An 18,905-nucleotide genomic window follows, 5' to 3' on the forward strand; every position below is an offset into this window, starting at 1 on the left:
AAAGTATGAAGTATATTTCATTTTATTATTTTTTGATGTCATGGAGTGCACATCATGTCGCCGTTCAATAACAATTGCTGAAAAGTAGCACGAGGACTCAATTTTCGTGTAAGATGGCTTTACGGGGCAGTGACATTTCAAAGGCAAAAGGTAACTGCTAAAGTTTAACAAAGGGGCGTCTGTCAACGTGATGAACAACCGCCGCAAATCTTGACTACTGCAAGCCCGCGGCAAAGGTATCCGTAAAGGTATCCGTAACAGGCCGTCAGAGCCTAGGGCAACCAAGAAGAGCCCAAAAACTTGTCTACATCGGAGTATTACATCCCTCGGAGATTTCACCTATTATGCCGCACGACTGGCGTACTATGCCAAGTCAGAAGTCTGCGGCTGGGCTCATAGTAGCGATTTTGTGGCTTGGAAAGAAAATACGAGCACTCGACTCGTGTTGTCAAGCGAAGTGTTGCGGATGGATGTGACATCAATGACTTCAGGTTAGCTTGCATGACAAGGGGCGCTGGGCTGAAAAAGCATTGCAGTATCCATCCGTACATGCAGCCATACATAAGTACTTACTGTCCCTGTCCCTGGTGAAACCTCGCCTGGGAGTAGCAAATAAAGGAAAGGCAGAGGGGAAAAAAAAAGAAACAAAAAAGGCAAAACGAAGAAGCCAAGCCACCCGTTTCTGCCATCCTGCTTTCTCTCCTCGTATCCCCCCATCCCCCCTGCTTGCTCTTCAACTGAGCATCTGAGGAACCAGACGAAACACGTGCGGGACACGGACGACATGGCTGGCTGGCCCCAAAAATAGCGGCACCCACCACCGCCACCTCATTGCACATGCATTATTAGTACGGAGTAGGCACTGTTGGTAAGTTATCCGTAGTCTGTAGGTACTTACCACCAGTAACTGATACAGATGGCACAGACAGCCACTGTGCCACCGTGCCACTTATACTCTGTCTTGGTACCCATCTAAAACAGCCTCTGCTTTTAGCGCTGGTGGCGCTCAGAGCCTCTGCTTTCCTTTGCTTTCCAACTTTCCCAGCTGCCAGGCCTGGCCCTTTCTCGCTCCACCCAATCGCCCCGCCACGGCTTTCTGGTACCCATCTTGCCATCATGCCATCCACCACCCATCCCATCCAACCATCTCGTACCAGGAGCCCCGGGGTAAAAAAAATTACCCGGCGTGACATTTTAACAGACGCTCCCTATATAGGGCACGAGAATTGGTGACATCAAGATTTCGTACATCCTATGATCCTAGCATGCTGAATATACCCATGCCATCATACTCAGTAGTTAGCGCCAAGGGTGGGGAAGAAAATCCCCAAGATAGAAGAGAAATAAAATAACCAAAGGCATGGTGCAGCAAGTGCCGCTACTTGCTAACCTTACTTACCTTGGTTACTTCCAAGGCCTGGCGTCGGCCACGGGCTGAATAGCTAATTACTGAGTAGTACATTACATAGATAACCTTTCTGGCCCCCTCTCTCGACTTGCGCTTATTCCTCGAATACTCGTTCTCGTTGTTTGCTGAAAACCGCTCGCGTGCTACAGATCAAATGTCGGCCTTACACTTTTCTTGACCTCACTTTCCCCGTTCCCGCCTCCTTGCCTCATCTCCCGTATCTCAAACCATAACTGTCCGCCTTTGTTCTGTCGCTCATCGTCGTCGCTATCATCTATTAGCCGCCGAAATAAGGGCGATCGATTTGTTTTTGGGACCCTTTCCGGTATCTCGACCTCTGTTCGCTCCTCGGGGTCACGATCCAGGCCTCGCCGCGAATCTTTCTCCAGTCTCTCTCCCTCTCGCTTGATTGCCTCCCCACCCCCGCCTCAGTGTGTATACCATGCTGGCAAACTCCAAAATGCTGGTCCGGCGCAATCTCATCGTCGCCGCATTCGTCGTGTTCGCGTGCATTCTGCTGCTCACGTCACAGCGCCTCAACGGACCTTTTGGCTCGGACTACCTGGGCGGCAGCAAAGAGCAGCAGCAGCAGCAATCGTCGCAGACGACACCGCATGCCTCGACTCAGACCGCCACCGTCAACGTCAGCGTCCCTCATGATGATTCCAAGGAGACGCTCCAGGTTGCTCCGGCACCCGCCGTCAAGCCCGGTTGCGAGAACTTCCCCGACATGTCCAACATTTTTGTCGTTCTCAAGACGGGTGCCTCAGAATCCTACAACCGCATCCCCACTCAGCTCATGACCAATCTCAAGTGCGTCCCCAACTACGAGATCTGGAGCGACATGGAGCAGACCATTGCCGGCCAGCACATCTTTGACGCCTTGACCGACGTCCTCCCCGATGTCAAGGCCCACGATGACTTTGAAATCTACCACCACCAGGCCAAGTGCCCCATCGACCAGGAGCACTGCAACAAGGGCTACGACACGGCCAACAAGGGCTGGTCTCTCGACAAGTACAAGAACATCCACATTGCCGAGAGCAACTGGGCCAACCACTCCCAGTACGACTGGTTCTTCTACATTGACGCCGACACCTACGTCTCTTGGCCCACTTTGGTCGAGTGGTTCAAGCGCCTTGACCCTTCCAAGCCTGTTTACTTTGGCAGCGTCGCCCTGCTCGGCGGCTTTCCCTTTGGTCACGGTGGCAGCGGCTACGCCGTCTCCAAGGCCGGCATGAAGAAGATGTTTGACGGCAAGTCCAAGGTTGCCAACAAGTATGACGAAAAGGCCACCACGACCTGCTGCGGCGACTATCTCTTCGCCTACGCCATCAAGGAAGAGGCCGAGCTTGACGTCCAGAACATGGTGCGTATCACCGACTCGGATGCTAACGGCAGAAAAACACACATGACGGCTAACCAGCAAAATGCAGTTCCCCACCATCAATGGCGAAAAGCCCTACTCGATGCCCTTTTACGACGGTCACTGGTGCCAGCCCATCATCACCATGCACCACGCCGCAAGTGAGGAGATTGACGAGCTCGACAAGTTTGAGCACAACCGGCATTTCAAATCCCCCGTCCTCATCAAGGACGTCTTCCACGACATTGTCCAGCCCAAACTGCGCAACGACCACGACGACTGGGACAATCTGAGCGACGACGAGTACTACTTTGACCCCACCAGCCGGCAGTTTGACGAGAACGAGACGCGTCTGCGCAAGAAGGAGAGCGAATACAACGACGCCGAGAAGCAAGCACACCTCGGCTTCGACAATTGCCGCGCTGCGTGCGAGAGCCTGTCGCGCTGCGTCCAGTTCCGCTTCGGCAAGGGCATCTGCGCGACCTCGACGGCAGTTCGCTTCGGCAAACCCGCTGAGGTGCAAAAGGAGGCTTATGATAATCTCAAATCGGGCTGGATGGTGCACCGCATCAACGAGTGGGCCAAGAAGCACGACAAGTGTGGCACGCCCAAGTTTCCCAAGCTCAAGGATGAGAGCGAGATTTGAGCGGGCAAGTACTGCAGGGCGACTGACCGATTGAGCGATTCCCCTTCGGGCTGAGACGAGTTTTGAAGCCGCCACCGCATCCCAGACAATCAGGCGGAACGTGCGCTATTGAGGATGCAGCTACCCGGTAAATCGAACGTGTCTACGATATGCCGTTGTGCAGATGCAGGAAGCACAAATGGAACATTGAGGCAGCAACAGGAGCCGAAACAAAAAAAAAAAAAACTAAAGAATTGAAGAAAGCTCTGGTGGTCTTGAACAGGCTGGGTCATGAGTACGAGAACCAGGAATTGGAGGCAGACATCTTTGTGATTTTTTCTTACACTGCGATTTCATGGCACAGCGGGCGTATTACCTCTTTTTTGTTCTTTCTCTTCGTGTATACTCTTTATGTATTTGTTGCAGCCCAACAAAACGCTCCTTGGACAGGTAGCTTGGGGGCTTTGGGCGAGGGAGTTTCTCACACTATTGGTTTTCTTTGTCCCAAAACACAGATAGAGGTCCGGAGCTGAGCTCCGGACGCGACGGAGTTTGGATATGAAGGAGCTATTTTAATTACAAAACATGGAGAATTGACCATTTCGCATTCGGCGTGTAAAAATTCTGCTCGAATTAAGGAGAATGTTGCCGATGTTGCCGAAGGAGGGGCAGCAAAACGAACGGCGAAGGAATTCAGAATGTCATTGTCAGTCGCATTGATGAAAAAGAAGGAGAAAGAAAGGAAAAAGAAAGGAAAAAAGAAGGAGAAAAAAAGAAAGCAAAGTGAGAATGAGGAAAAAATAAAGGCGTAGGTGTTTTGGATAAAGGCCCCTTTCATTTTATCATCTACTACTGTGTTGATGGGGCAAAAAAAGGGGGCACGATGTGCAAGTCCTCGAAAAGCAGGGGAGGGAAGGGGACTAAATAAGTAAAGTTGAGCACATGGACTCGTGAATTTTTTGCACGTAACTATACCTAATTGAGTCAGAGAACCGGATGGCCAGCCTACTGATAGGTAACTAATAATCTGGACAAGAGACCGTAAATACTGGTAGGTTGGCTTTCGTTCCCTTCAAGGAGGTTGGCTGCTACTTATCAAGTACTTACAGCCAGAATTCGTTGTCGTCCCCCTGGAGGCGGCGCTAAGTAGCGCTAGCGCCAACCTGTGATTAATTCGCAAGTACTAACTAACGATATGCCTGCCAGAGGCTTCACGGGGAGCTACTTGTATGCGTGTGCTGGCGACAAAATTGCCCGTCATTTGATTAGGCAAAACTTCTGCTCTGTTTATGTCATCTGTATACTGAACAAGCTTTTTGTGAGCTCCGTGCCCAGGTGAAGCCCGTCTCGGGAGCCCAATTGTTATTTGTTCTCGTATAGTAGGTAGCTACCAGTAATGAGCGCCTTTCTCGCGCCACGCTGCGTGATGAGAAGCCCGTCAACGTTGAGGTGCTACTTTTACCCCGGCTTGTCCAGCTATCATGATATACAAGGGGGAGAATATCAGTAGTTGGGTTGATGGGGAATTATATCAGTAGCCTTTTATTGGAAAAGAGTTCGGTAAAATGGGTCTGCCGATCAATTCGCCATACCGACGACCGAGTAGCTTGGTAGTGTGCAAAGAATTTAAAATCCATGTGCTCAATTTCAGCTCCAGGGGGGGCCAGCTGGTCGTTCTATCAGTTAGCCCTGTTATTAACAAGGACTGGGTAAGTAAGCCACTCGTTGAGCGAAATCAGCACCGAACAGTGTTGTACGGGGCAGGACCCCCCCCCTTATACTCGTGATGAGCAAAAGCAGATTGTGACAATGGTTGGCCGCCTTGACGGGTCTTGAGTTTGCAGGGCCTTTTCTCCATTCTTTCCCTCTCTTTCCTTTCTCTCGGAGGATTCTTGCTTTGCTGACTTGCGTTGGTGTGATCGGATAAACGGCTCGCGCCGTCGCCGCCGCTGCCGCCCCGTGATCAAGGGGCCCAGTAGGGGGCAGAGTCGATGTGCCACCAGCCTGCCAGTTGCAAACTAGTAGTATGAATTGCCAGAGCCAACAAGCCTCTTTTCTTTTTCTCTTCTTTTTCTTGTCTCTTCATTTTTTTTATTGTCGAGCTTAGTCATGTAGCAGTACTGGTAAACGATGATTACTGGTACGCAAGGTGGTACTGAGTATATCGGAAGCGTGGGGAAGCATACCGTGGCAGCATCAAGATGGGGAGGTGTTGGCAGCCCTGCTACGGAGTAAAGTATTCGCATACGGGATGCCGCGGCTTAAAAAAAAAACCCCCCCGAGTTGTTGGGCAATTAAATTGCAATAAGCCCAGAAAATCAAAATTAATCTACTCTGTCAGTAGTCTTGGTCCTCTATTGTGTAGCGCCGCCTCCCTGCCCGATTAAATGAACAGACTGCCGGGGAAGGGGGCGGAGCTTGAGATATGTACTAGCCCCAGGGGTTGGTGGTTAGTTGTGATTCGTGAACGCATGACCATGAAGATAGGTCTATTGTGCAAACTCTTTGTGTGTGTTTCTGGTCATCTTTTACATGATGAGAGATTATGAGAAGGGGAGGAAAAAAAACGAAGGAAAATCGAAAGCGAATCCCGTCAGCGGCAGGTGGACAACAAGTGATACTAAACGGCGCGTGGCCGACTTTTGTGAGTCGGGGACTCATCTGGGGGAATGGGCTCATAACGTGGCATTTGTACGCGCTGGAAATTCCGCGTCTTGAAACACATACCCTTCTTACTACGCATAAGGAGATGGGAGGACACTAGTAGGGTGCCATCACCACTTGGGGGGGGGGGTTCAACGTGCATTTTGTCAGCCCTCTTCTTCATGTCTCTGTCTCTGGCGTGTTCGTTGCATTTTGCTTCAAGGGGACTTGAGACAATGCAATATGGCGAAATGACGTACTTGGCGCAATGCGGCTGGCACGCGTGCGTGATGCAGGAACGTGGATTTATAAGTTAGATTGTCGCTTCTTCGATCCAGCCCTCCATCCCCCCCCCCCTTTTTTTTTCTCGGTCTGGTTGCCGCCCGCCGTATACTGGTAGTTGGTGGATTGCGGCGCGAGTTGAGCCAGGCCGCTGGGCCGGCTGGGCCGTATCAGGGGTGTGTGTGTGCTTTTCTCTGCTCTACTCAGCTTTCAATGATGATGATGATGATGATGACTGTGCTGAGCCGAGTGAGTGACTTGCATTTCAGGCGCTGTACATGCATAGTTGAACCCTCCCCCCCTCCCTCCTCATTTTTTTTATGGCGCAGCTCAGATGATAAAGGGGCCACGCATGAATGTGATTTCTGTTCCTCGCAAGCGAAAGAAGGAAAAAAGGGAAAAGGCAAGAACCCACACCCGGGACAGAGCACGCGCGTGCGACGACGGCGCATCAAAATGGGGGAGATTTTTTTGCATGTATGGTGATCAGGGGACGAGAGAAATGTGTAAACCCCACATGGCGATGGGCTGTGTCAAAGAGCGGGTTAATGATTTGAGCGGCTCTGCGACATCCATCTGTCTCTCTCTCTCTCTCTCTCTCTCTTCCCTCCTGTTTAACAGAGTACGATTATCGTAGGTCGCAACATGCAACATTCCAACGTGACCCGGCCAACGAGCTGAAGAGGCCACTGGTGCAAGCCACCACCAACCACCAACTACCACATGCAGTAGGGGTCTGGTGATGGATGAAATACTAGCGAGATTGGTTCTCTCTGCCCGAATATCTGTCAGCCGCTTTTTGGCTCGCCAGTTTTACAGAGTGTCAAATGTCCGGCTGGCCATTGTCAGACTAGCACATCATCATTCGTCTCCTCCTCCTGAGCAACCCCCCCTTGCACTCGTAATCTTTATACTTAGTAACCCCTACGACCAACCGAAATTTGAATTAATCTCCTCCCATAATAAGATTGAGAGACCCCCCCCTCCCCTCGCGCCCTCTTTTGACTGGCCTAGCTACCCAGCGAACTAATCATTCTCGAGGGGTTCATACACTGCGCGACCCCATCCCATATCTCCTCCTCCTGGCCCCCCCCCGTACTGTACCAGCTTGCCCTCATCTCCTTTCCGGACCGAATCGGCCCAGCTCGAATTCCTTTTCCTTTTCCTCCTCACATCTTCATCTTTCCTTTTCGGTAGAAAGAAAACTTGGCAAAAAGAAATCGCCTCTGTTTCCCAGTTCTGTCAAGAAGAACTAACTTGCCAACATCAACATACTTTTTGACACTCTGCCCCCTTTTCGCCTCTCTCTCTCTCTCTCTCTCTCTCCAAATTTGATACCCACTCAGCCGCCCGCTGCCTGCACACCCGCGACGTCATAACCTCACCCCTTCTAGCACGACAAGAGACAGCCGAAGAAAAAAAAAAGAGAGAGAGGAAGATTATACGACCAGCCAAGACAGAAGACGGAAGAAACAAAAAAGAGTGCCAGTTCCTCGACCGCAAGACATTTCATCGAGACACACATACCAGAAGAATAGAAAGAAGCTCGCATTATTCGAAACTCACAGTGTCAACGAATCTTCCAAATACCTACTACTCTCCAAGACAATGGAGGCTACCACGACCGAACGTACCTATACCGACGAGGAGCTCGACCGTGAATGGCAGCCGACCTCCCGTCGACCTCTATCGTAAGTGCCTTATTACTGTTCTCTCCATCTCTCCATCTCTTGCGTGCGCTCGCATCTCCTGCTTCCTCGTCTCGCCAATCGTGTCGGGCTCCCCTGACTCCCTGGATCATCCCGCCTTGTTTGTTGTATCGCATGGATGGCCGCTGCTCTGCTGCATGACCGCATCCTCTCGCCTTGGCTTTACTTCGCGCTGCCTTGGCTTGGCTTTGCTTTGCTTTGCTTCGCCTCGCCTCGCCTTGCCTTGCATTGCCTCGCATCGACTCTCACTCTCGGCGTGCCTCTGAGCCCGTCGTCTCTACGAAAACACCACCGTCCCTCTAACTCCTACAACCACCACCCGCTCTTGTTCCAAATAAGAAACCTCGGGTCTTGCATTCCTCCCACCATCAGACTCACCTTGGAGTACCTGATACTTGATCTATCCACAGCCTCGCCTCCCATCTGCTCGTACTCCCTACCCGTCGCCCGACGGCTTCCCCCTCCGAAACATTGATCCCTATCCTGTCATCCACACCCATGTGGAGAAGGACTGGTTGCTGCTCTCCCGTTCTGTTTATTATATTCGCTTCCTTCCAGCCGTCGTTTTCCTCTTCTTTCCTCCTCTTCATCAACCCATCCATCCATTGAAGCCGCAGTCCATCAATCCGCCAATCGAACTCCCCCCAACATCATAGCTAGCAACCCGCTCTCCACCAAACATCACCATGGATCGCCAGCACAACCAGCACACGCAGTCCCAGAGACAGCAGCGACGGCTAACCATCAACTCAAACGACAGAACCGTCGCCCGCTCCTTTTCCGACGAGCTCATGGATATTTTCCGCATTGACAATTCGGTTGCCGACCTCGACCAGCAGGTTGACACCAGGTGTGTTTGCTCCTTCACCAGTTCACCGAGCTCGAGCTTGGCTCTGCCCCGAGCTCTCCCCTGAGCCTGACCCAAAAGCTGACCCCTCTCCCAGACGAGCCAAGGTGAACCGCAACACTATGGAGCTTGCTTCGCTCGAGGCCCGTCTCCGTGAGATGGAGGAGCGTCTTAAGCAGAGCCAACGCATCCGTCCCGACCTCGAGGTCAACACATCCGACGTGTCCAAGCGGGCTCCCAGCCATGCCCCGCCACCGCCCCCGCCCAAGGACGACAAGGCACGCTCCCGTCCTGGCACAGCTCGAGCCCCCCAGCAAGCTCCCAGTGCTGGCAACATGCCCCCTACCCCGGGCGGCAGTGAAGGTGAATACCTCATCGTCACCAAGGCCGACTACCAATGACGGCCGACCCAGAAAGCAATCGCTAACTCGATCCCTGCCCCTGCTTCTCTAGACGGCGACCACCAATAAATGACACGAACAACTCTCTGCAGCCCAACTTTCATCCAAGAACAAAGACTTCCTCTGGCTGCTTCCGACTACCTACTCCCTTCACCCACTCTGCACGGGTGATGCCGGCATGGTGCTCTGCCTGTTTTCAGCTTGTGGCACCGTCTATCCAATGTCGGAACGGGTAGCTGGCGGCAGTTCAACGACCTCGTTCTCGCCATTTGCATTTATGCGGCCAACGCACTTTTCTTTTTGATGGCCGTATGACCTATTCGATTATTTAATGCTAGCCGTCGACCCGTTTCCTCCACTGGTCACCTACTTTTTTTTTCTCATTCCTCCTTCAGTTTTCAAGCCTCGCAAGCTACGGCCAGTCAGCACAACCATATATATCCGATACCAACACCACACACAATCATGGCCACGGACTCATCATTTTCAACACCGTCATGACAAGAGTCAGACTTGATCAGTTACTTTCCATGTCAAGGCGGGTTGCAACCAAACCCATTTTTATAAATTCCAGCACCAAGATGCGGTGCCAGTCTTCATCTCTCTTTTCTCAAAGAGGTCTGCAATTGCCGCTGTTCTAGTATCTCTGTTGTTCAATCTTGAATGTTCTTCCCTCTTTATGAAGCCCCGTTTGTACTGGACTCGCAAAGCCGGCAACGGGAAATGTGCAATGTCATTTTGCGCAGATGACGGTCAAGGTGGTGGACATTATCCTGAGGGGGATTGGGTGTGTTGTAATTTTTGCTCTCATTATTGTAAAGCATGATTTCTCTCTAGGATACCTACCAATCATTGACATTACTCTTTCTGCACTTTTTATGTAATTGTACTCGTCTGCATAGGTAAAAGTATAAATGGAAGAAGAAATTACAGGAAGAAGCGAATGAAGAAGCGAATGACGAAGAAGAAGAAAGTGCAGTTTTCAACAGTCCAATTTAATGTCATTACTCGTTCCATATTCTACTGATACTTTGCCCCCTTTGAAAATACCGTTTCTACGTACACAGCAAAAAATGACAGGTGCAAATAATCTAGTCGAGCAAACAGTAAATCTACATCTCGTCCGTGAGCACCTTGTTGGCGAACCCGACCCGCTGCTTGTCCAGGTCAAACGCCACAAACAGCGCCTTGAGCATCACGTCCCCCAACACAACAATGTCCATGCCTTCGGCGCTCTGCATGCCTCCCCAGCAGTACTCGCCTTTCGGGTCAGCCGGCCCGTAGTTGAGGTAGCGTCCGGGAATGGTCAGGATGTGCTCGGTCCCAGGAAGTTTGAACAACAGATCGGGCAGATCCTTGGCGTTGGCGCAGGGGAAGGTATAGGCACCATCGACCTCTACAGACTGCTTCATACCGGCAACGCTATACCAGTACCGACTGGCCAGGGCGCTCGGCAAAAACATGAGAGTCGTGCCGGTGTCAATGGTGCCGGAAAAACGATAATACCACCATGTCTGATCCGGAACGGTCCACGAGGTCAGATCAAAGTTGACGTCCCAGTGAGGACTCCTACCAATCGCATCGAGCCAGGTGATATTGTCCGATGCCTTGGCCATGTCGATGCGGCCGAATTCGAACTGACCAGTAGCGTTCCGTTTGAGATCAACAGTGAAAACGGGCGAGTCAAGGAGCGGAGTGAGCAGGTCCATATAGGTTGGCTCGGGAGGATCAATATTGTTTCGCAAGCGCCTGGCTAGTCCCATGATGCCGCTCATTTCAATATCCGTCTCGAAACGTGAGGCCATGCTCAGAGCGGACTGTACAGTAGCGTTGACTACCTCAATGTTGCCGAATCGAATTGTGTCGTGGTATACTATGCCAAACGCAGAAGTGCCATCCACTAAAGATGTCAGCAGGTACTCATGGCCGGATGTATATGTATATTTACTTACAGTACTGTACATGCCAGCGAGACTGATTGAGTAGAGACGAAGTGTGCGAGTCTTCTGGACGATACTGCGGCGCCCATGGCCCCTTTCTGTTAACGCGGTAGGCTGTATCTGTCGATTGTACCCAACTGGTCTGGGTTAGATGCGGCCAATGAGGACACTCAATTCAAACTTACACATCAGAGGAACCAGTATCCAATGCCAGCTTGACAGTCTGTGGTGGGTTGCCAATCTGGATGTCGGCCAGGTACAGATCATCATTTCCCATGGGATGCACGTCAACGAGTCCATCTATATGCTGTCAGATGCAGGTACCGAGCACATCGGCTGCAACTTACCATTTTCTGCCAGAGAAAAAGGGGATGGACCAGCTTTGAGGGCACTACCACCCCATTTACGCCTCGCTGCGGCCCAGTCGCGCTGAAAGTCTCTCTTGTCCGTCTCGCTGCGCGCAACCTCGAGAGAAAAGGTCGACGGAGGCAGGGCCTGAGAATCTCTGACCGGGAGAGCCGAGGACGAGGCAAACGAAACCGCGAGCGATAGCAGAGACAGTCTTTGCCACAACATTGCAAATGAAGGGGTTTAAAGCGGGTGGATGAACTTGCTGATTGGAGGCTGGGAGAGCTGTTTTTGTAAAGAGTCAAGCCGATCCGTGAGGAACACGAAGAAGAAGAAAAAGAGAGTAAGAGGAGAAGCGAGCGACTGGATAAGTGATGGAACTGTCCGAATGAACCGTGAAAGAGATAGCGAGCGACAATAGTGACCGACTGGACAATGCCAAAGTTGAAAGAAGATAGAGGACGAAGCCAGAGAGAGAGAAAACGTATAGTAAACAAGAAGTGAGAAGCAGGACCGTCGCATGCTTTTCAGCCAAACTGTTCAAACACGCTATTGAAGCAAGGTTCTTGTAAACGGATAGGTACAAACAGATGTCACCTGCCGGCTGCCGGCCTTGGCCCGTCTGCCAGCTGCCGAGTCGTCAGCCCAACAGTATCATCGTCACGACAACATGGGTAAAGGTAGGTAGGTAGGTAACGAAGCGCCCACACTCCATCCGTCGTGGGCGATCCGCTGCGAGGCAACTTTGAAATCTGTTCATTTTCCATATGCACCGACATGCCCTTTCCTTCCCATCTTCTCCGATTCGTACCAAGTGCCGTTTCCGACTGCTCGTATCAGTCGCCAAAAGCGGCCCTCTCTGGCTGGTCTGGGTCCCTGGTACCACGTAGCACGGGAACAAACGCGGCAAGATGCAGCGTTGGGAGAAATGAAGGGAGTCAATGCTGTACACCCGAACTTGCTTCCTGTCCCCTGGGTCGGCCCCTTGCGTTCGTTCAGCTCTCCCGCTCATGCAGAAGCCGCTCGAGGTAGGTGCGCTGCACAGCGGCCACCACGAACTACTCAGGTACTACAACATACACGACAACCTCCAAGACAGACATGCCGCTGCAAGCTCAAGGAAACGTGACATCATGACTTTATTTTTTTTGTTTCTTCTCTGGCCGACACTGATGCCGAATCAATCGCCGTCTATTTTTGTGAAAACCCCTCTCAATTGTTACATATATACAGTGTCATTCGCTTGCTCCCTTTGCGGGGATACATTATATCTTGTGCATCTTTTATAGCTCATCATGGCCTTGCTCTGCCTTGGGCTCCTCCTTGGGCTCCTCCTTGATATCATCACTCTCCTTGCTGCTGTCACTCTTACCCTTCTTCTTATCCTCCTCATCCTGGCGCTTGCGGATCTGCTCGAGAATCTTGTCAAGCTCCTCCTGGTCGAAGCCCTCACCAAAGATCTCGGTATCAATGTCGCCCATGTCGAACTTCTTGCCCTTGCCCTTACCCTTTCCCTTAGACTTGGTAGATTTCTTCGTCTTGGGCTTCTTGGCGCCGCCGTTAAACGACCGAATTCCTCTCATGGCTACCTCCATGCTCGCCTTGCTGAGTTTGTCTTGCTTCGCAAGGATGACGCTGCTAAGAAGCACGGGGTCTTCGGTGGCACCGAGCTTGTCTTGTTTGGCCTCCATCTCCTTTAGCCACTCTTTTGTCTCGGTGTTGAGCTTCTCGACCTCGCTGAGGTCCTCACGTTTGTACAGCGGCGGGATGGCCGCCGGAGGCAATTTCTCCTCAACCGCCTCCTTGGGCTTGGTGGCATCCTCGTCCTCAAGACCATCAAATTCTCCAGTAGGCGATTCGGCAGGAGCAGAGGAGGTGGAAGTGGAGCTAGAAGCCGCGGAGGAGCTGACAAGATACTCTTCGTGTTCATCAATTTGCTTATAGATGCCCTCGAGGAAGCTATCGGTCTGGTCTAGAAGCTCCTTGAGCTGCTTGACAGCCGAAGGCCTGGCAGTGGATTCCTGCACGCGCTTCTGAATTGGGTCTGCAAGCTCCTGAAGTGATTTGAGCTTGGCCTTGAACTCTTCCTTGGCGGCAGTAGTGCCATCCTCGTAGAGCCAATCACTAGCCTCGCTGGCCTTCTCAGAGAGGGCGGTTCGCTCCTTCTCAGTTGACTTGGCGATGAAATCCTCATTCTCAAGAAGATCACGAACTTTGTAGGTGAAAGCCTCGAGCTTGTTCAGGGCCTCCTCACGCTGGATTCTAGCCTTATCAGAGGCGGCGAAGGCCTTGAGGCGATCTCTGGAGGTAGTGAGCTCTTCCTTGGTGAACTGAGGGATGCCAGCCTTATCAATAACAACTTGGACGGGAATGTTGACAAGCTCCTTCTTCTTGACATCTTCTTTGGCTTCCTCGACCACTTCAGTCGACTTGGGGTCCTTGACGTCAGTCGAGGAAGAAGCCGACTCAGTAGAGGAAGAAGAGCTCTCGGAGGTCTTGGAGGACTTCTTAGACTTTGTAGATTTCGTAGACTTTTTGCTCGACTTTGTAGAGCTTGATTTGGTAGCCTCACTATCCTCGGATGAGTCCTTCTTGCCGAAACCAAAGAGGTTCTTGACACCGTCAATGAGGGTCTCCTTGACTTCAGCCTCGCATTCGACAATAGCTGATGCGACGGCGACCTCTCCATTCTCGTTGGCTAGCTTGAGGGCCAGCTTGAAGACAATCTCGGAGTCGACGCAGGAGGGGTACTTCTCTTTGAGAGCCGTAGCCGTGGCAGTCAGATTCTTGGTGGCAAACGTCGCAACGGTTTGGTCGTCATCGCCCACTTGCTGGTAAAAGCTGCCTGAGAAATCCTGGAGGTCGTTGAACGTGAGTTCCTTGGGAGCGCCGCCGAGAGGAGAGGCGGGAGTCCAGAGTCGCTGACGCAGCTCCTTGCCCTTGGCGTTGGTATACTTGATGCCGGCGTTGTACATAGATCCCTCCAAGATACGGATCTCCTTAACACGGAAGCTAGGGGACAGCTCGGCTCCACGGAATCCGGCACCAAATACAGCAGCCTCATCAGAGTTGACGTTGGAGCGGAGCTTGTCAGCGGAACCAACAACCTTTTCGAGCGCCTTTTGAACAAAGGGGGTTCTGGTAGCGCCACCGTGAAGTATAATAGAGTCGAGGTCAACAATATCAAGCCCGGCCATTTTGAGAGCGTCATTGACAACGGCAGCAACCCGATCAGGAAAATCCTGGGCCATGGTCTCGAAATCGGCACGAGTCAGCTTGTACTTGAAATCTACATCCTCGTAGAGGCCCTCGAAGCTGGCACCGGTGTTTTGGTTGGCGCTCAGGACATGGCGGACACGCTCTGCTTCCTTAATGAGCTTGGCCATTGCGCGTCCGTGGGCGCGTACACCCTCCGAGGTGGCAGACACTTTCTGAGCCGACTTGGACTCGACAAACTGCGAAATCATGTTGTCCGTGATGAGGTAGTTGAGAGCGTCACCGCCAAGAGTACGGTCCCATCCGGCGCCGAGTGACTGAACCTCCTGGAAGGTCTTGTTGTACTTGCCAATGTCCTTGACGGTGCGGCTCTGGAACTTGAGGACAGTGGCGGTCGTGGAGCCGGCGCCCATGTCAAATACCATGTGGTGTTCAGGCTTGGCGCCCTCGTTGATGTTGGGGAACTGGCGGGTGGTGGCATAGTTGAGACCAACAGCTAGGCCGTCGCTCATGATGCTGAGGACCTTGAGGCTGGCCATCTCAGCGGCGAGCTGGAGAGCGCGGCGCTCCTCTGTGGTGTAGAAGGGTGGGACAGTAAGGACGACGGAGCGAACGGACGATCCCTCACCGGCGAGCGCCTCGGCGTTCTTCTGGATGCTCTGGAGCTCCATGGCCAGCAGCTCCTCGACCATCCACGACTCCTCCTCGGCGGTCAGGGTCTTGGTCTTGAAGGACGACGTGCCGCGGGTGGCGTGCTCGTGCAGCTGCAGGGCCGGGTGGCGCGCAGCGTAGTCGGCGACGATGGCGTCGCCCACGGGCAGGCCGAGTAGGGTCTTGAGGTTCGGGTAGACTTCGCCGGGGAAACGGGCGGAGAGGGCGACAGCGTCGGCGCCGTAGGCGCGCTCGGGGAACTGGCCCGGCTTGGCGCCGCCAGGGGCGGGCTTGAAGGCGACGGCGGAGGTTTCTTTGCGTCGCGAGTCCTTGGTCAGAACAATGTCGAGGGGGACACCGGGCTTAACCAGGGCAGCCTTGATGTACTCTGTGCCGAGATCGACACCGAGTACAGCGGAGACGGCCATGACGTTGGCAGAGAGGAAGAAGACGGCTCCAAGGAGCGTCATGAGCGACGACAAGCGTAAGCGCGCCATCGTGCTCGATGTGTTATAGTTGTGGTGTGTCCGAAGCGGTGACCCCAACGACGGGACAAAGCTGTCAATGGCGTCTCGTGTGTGTAGCTGTGGGTATTAGAGAGAGGCAAGCATTGGGCAGGTGAAAAAGAAGGAGGGAGGAAAGTAGAATGAGACTGAAGAATGATGGTGATTCAACAGCTGTGAAAGTCCAGACGACTCAATTGCTGCGGGTGAAGTGGGCAGGCCGGCCGCTTTTTGTCAGATGATACGGTAAAGAAAGGTTGATGTGGCCAGAGAAGCATGTCGACAAGGACAGCTTGTAAGCTCCACACCAATCGGTTGGCTCATCAGGGCGGGCGTCGCAAGTAAGTACTGAAAAGGACAAGTTGCAAAGTTTCCTAGTGAAAAAGGTACTAGTGAGGTACTTTGGTACCTGCCATTGGTTAGTTGATACGTGAGCCATTCAAGTCGCACCAGGACAAAAGGCGCCACTTAGCAGCAGCGCCACAGTTTCTTTCGGCGGCATAAAAGTGAGTAAGTATCCGTAAGTACTTGGTGCGTCTTGGGTGAGTTTCAGTGGCTTGTCCTCTGCAAGGGGAGCACGATAAGCATAAAATTAGATTGCCCGAGCCGCATGTTCTCGCGTCCTCGGCCCCAAGATCCGGATCGATATCAATTTCAAACACTTCATATTTAGGGGATGGGAGCCATTTGACCCTCAAAGGTGGCAACACCCTGACCTGCTTCGACGTTGGCGATGTAGACGCAGCTGCGTTGGTAGGATATGTACTTACCTAGCTTTCTACATCGACACTGCCTAGGTACATTGGTAGCGAGAGAAGTTTGGCTGCTCTTGAAGTGAGCATTTCACTCAAGGCCATGCAACTAGACAAAACCGTACAATATTGTAAGTATTTATACTTGTGGCAGGGCTCGTCCAGGCAGGCACCAGCGCTATTACTATCACTCGGAAGCTACACTATTACGCATGACTTGTTGACCACGACTAGCTTTACCGCAGAAGGTTGAGTTTGCTGATGTATGCTTCGGCTTCGAAGATGGCAAAGATGACGAGGCAAGAGACAACAATGGCTTCGGCCTGGCTGTGTAGTAGTGTCATTCATGTCAGTCTCTTTCCGATACGTACGCACCGCCGCGTTTACACCTACCACGATGGTATTAAAATAGTTCCAATTCATCTTGGTGGTATCATATCGCTAAACTAATATGCCTAAATCCTCCCCCATCGAGTACTCAAACACCTCGCCCTCTAACCCGTAGCGCCGATCATAGCGCGACTGCACCCGCACATACTGCTCGCCGTTGATGTCCTCTAGCAGGAAGTACTGGACGCGGTGGTCCCTGCACACGAACAGCCCCTCGATGCACTCGCAGCCGCGGCACCCGTCAAACGGCCCGTCCGGTCCCGAGGCCGTGTCCGCGTACCACCGCAGGGCCGGGGAGCCGCGCCGCTGCGCCGGCAGCGTCCGCTGCGGCGCGCGCAGCATGAAGTGCGTAAAGGCCTCGTGCCGCGCGGCGAGGAACCCGCTGTCCAGCACGCCCTCCTTGAAGGGGAACCGCTTCATGAGCGCCTGCGTCCGGAACCGCACCGGCGCCGTGTACGCGACCCGCGCAATCTCGTGCAGCAGGGCCCCCGGCGACACGCAAAACGAGAACTCGCGCACGCGCGCGCGCAGCGACGGCGCGGGCGGCGCCTCTTCTTCCTGCTGCGGCTCGGGGCCCCGGCGGTGCCGCTCTTCTTCAGCCTCCCGTTGCCGGCCCTGCAGCACCTGCTGGATGTCGTCGAGGAGCACCTCAAACTGGCGCTCTGCCTTGATGTACCCGGCGCGGGTGGTGCACGCCCACGTGCCAAAGTACACGTCAAAGTAGCGCAGGAAGAGGCGGATCTCGGCAATGCATCTGGCGTCTGCCTTTGGGAGCCCCGTCTGCAGGAGGCGGCTCTCGTAGTCGGCGAGGCGGACCCTGTACTCCTCGAGCTTCCCGGAGAGGATGCTGATGCGAGCCTGATATGTGCAGCTGTCGGTGTAGTTGAGCGGCTTCAGGCCGTCGTACATGATGACGAGAAACCCTAGATAGACTTCGGTCATGGAAGAGAAGGAGTCGTAGGAAGGAACGCTGATCACGTACTCGCGTTCGAAGCGGTCCGGTACTTCGTCAAAGTCGCCGCTCTGGCCGTCTATGTACGCGAGCACGGCCAGCAGCTCCGGATACCGCAGGATTCCTCGCGGGGATTTGTGCGCTGTCATGTCCTCGCCGAAACGGAATTCGCCAATCAAGTCAATGGTGTTCTTCAAGTGTACAATGGCCTGCTTCAAATCGCCGAGGATGTTGCATATGCCAATGTACAGCACGTTCGTGAGCATGACCATTTCCTTGTCGGCATATGTTAGCGGGTCCGCCCTCCTCAGTCGGTCCGCCATGCAGGCGATGGACTTGTTGAATTGGGCGAGGGCGAAGACGTAGTGCTGCCGTGGTATGGCCAGCGCGGGCTCGTTTATCGTGGCGTCGTGGTCGTGGTCGTGGTCGTGGTCGTCATCGTCGTCATCGTCGTCGTCGACCAGAGACTCGACCCTCTGCTGCACCGCGGCCAGCGCGAGGCTTGCGTGCCACAGCGCCGGGTACGCCTGCGCGGCGCGCGGTACGTCGACGGCCCAGAAGTCGCGGTTGAAGGCGCCGCCCAGCTTGTGTACCGTCTCGTTGCGGAAGACGGCGAACATCTCCAGCTCGTAGCCTCCTGTCTCGATGCCGGCCGGGAAGACGGCCTGGACGGGCTGGCGGGTGAGGCTATCGGCAACTGGCATCTTGCTCCCGCATTGTGGCCGCGCCGCAGGGACGAGGTTGTACTGACACTCAATCTTCAAGTTGAGACAGCGGCGGCAGTCTGGCTTCCTCTCGTCACATTTTACTCGACGTTGCCTGAACATCAATGCAGTTAACCTTCCGCACAGGTAGTCCTTTCGTCTTCATCG

General features: G+C 53.3%; 5 protein-coding genes across 5 annotated transcripts; 2 read left to right on the forward strand and 3 right to left on the reverse strand.

Moving 5' to 3' along the window:
• Positions 1-1,868: 1,868 nt before the first annotated feature.
• On the forward strand, positions 1,869-3,420 carry V2A60_009724 (uncharacterized protein; the record flags this gene model as incomplete). Its single annotated transcript, XM_083260988.1, has 2 exons — positions 1,869-2,777; positions 2,845-3,420. The coding sequence occupies 2 exons, from the start codon at positions 1,869-1,871 to the stop codon at positions 3,418-3,420; spliced, it is 1,485 nt and encodes a 494-aa protein (XP_083117114.1).
• Positions 3,421-8,719: 5,299 nt separating this feature from the next.
• Positions 8,720-9,281, forward strand: V2A60_009725 (uncharacterized protein; the record flags this gene model as incomplete). Its single annotated transcript, XM_083260989.1, has 2 exons — positions 8,720-8,883; positions 8,978-9,281. 2 exons carry the CDS (start codon positions 8,720-8,722, stop codon positions 9,279-9,281), a joined length of 468 nt encoding a protein of 155 aa, XP_083117115.1.
• A 1,112-nt stretch (positions 9,282-10,393) lies between these two features.
• Positions 10,394-11,797, reverse strand: V2A60_009726 (aspartic peptidase domain-containing protein; the record flags this gene model as incomplete). Its single annotated transcript, XM_083260990.1, has 4 exons — positions 10,394-11,181; positions 11,234-11,358; positions 11,407-11,521; positions 11,569-11,797. The coding sequence occupies 4 exons, from the start codon at positions 11,795-11,797 to the stop codon at positions 10,394-10,396; spliced, it is 1,257 nt and encodes a 418-aa protein (XP_083117116.1).
• A 1,055-nt stretch (positions 11,798-12,852) lies between these two features.
• On the reverse strand, positions 12,853-15,933 carry V2A60_009727 (Hsp70 family chaperone LHS1; the record flags this gene model as incomplete). Its single annotated transcript, XM_083260991.1, has 1 exon — positions 12,853-15,933. The coding sequence occupies one exon, from the start codon at positions 15,931-15,933 to the stop codon at positions 12,853-12,855; it is 3,081 nt and encodes a 1,026-aa protein (XP_083117117.1).
• Positions 15,934-16,927: 994 nt separating this feature from the next.
• V2A60_009728 (uncharacterized protein) lies at positions 16,928-18,737 on the reverse strand (the record flags this gene model as incomplete). Its single annotated transcript, XM_083260992.1, has 2 exons — positions 16,928-17,018; positions 17,170-18,737. The coding sequence occupies 2 exons, from the start codon at positions 18,735-18,737 to the stop codon at positions 16,928-16,930; spliced, it is 1,659 nt and encodes a 552-aa protein (XP_083117118.1).
• Between the last annotated feature and the right edge of the window lie 168 nt (positions 18,738-18,905).

This window comes from Cordyceps javanica, chromosome 7 (assembly GCF_051103115.1).
Source record: "Cordyceps javanica chromosome 7, complete sequence".
NCBI lineage: Eukaryota > Fungi > Ascomycota > Sordariomycetes > Hypocreales > Cordycipitaceae > Cordyceps > Cordyceps javanica.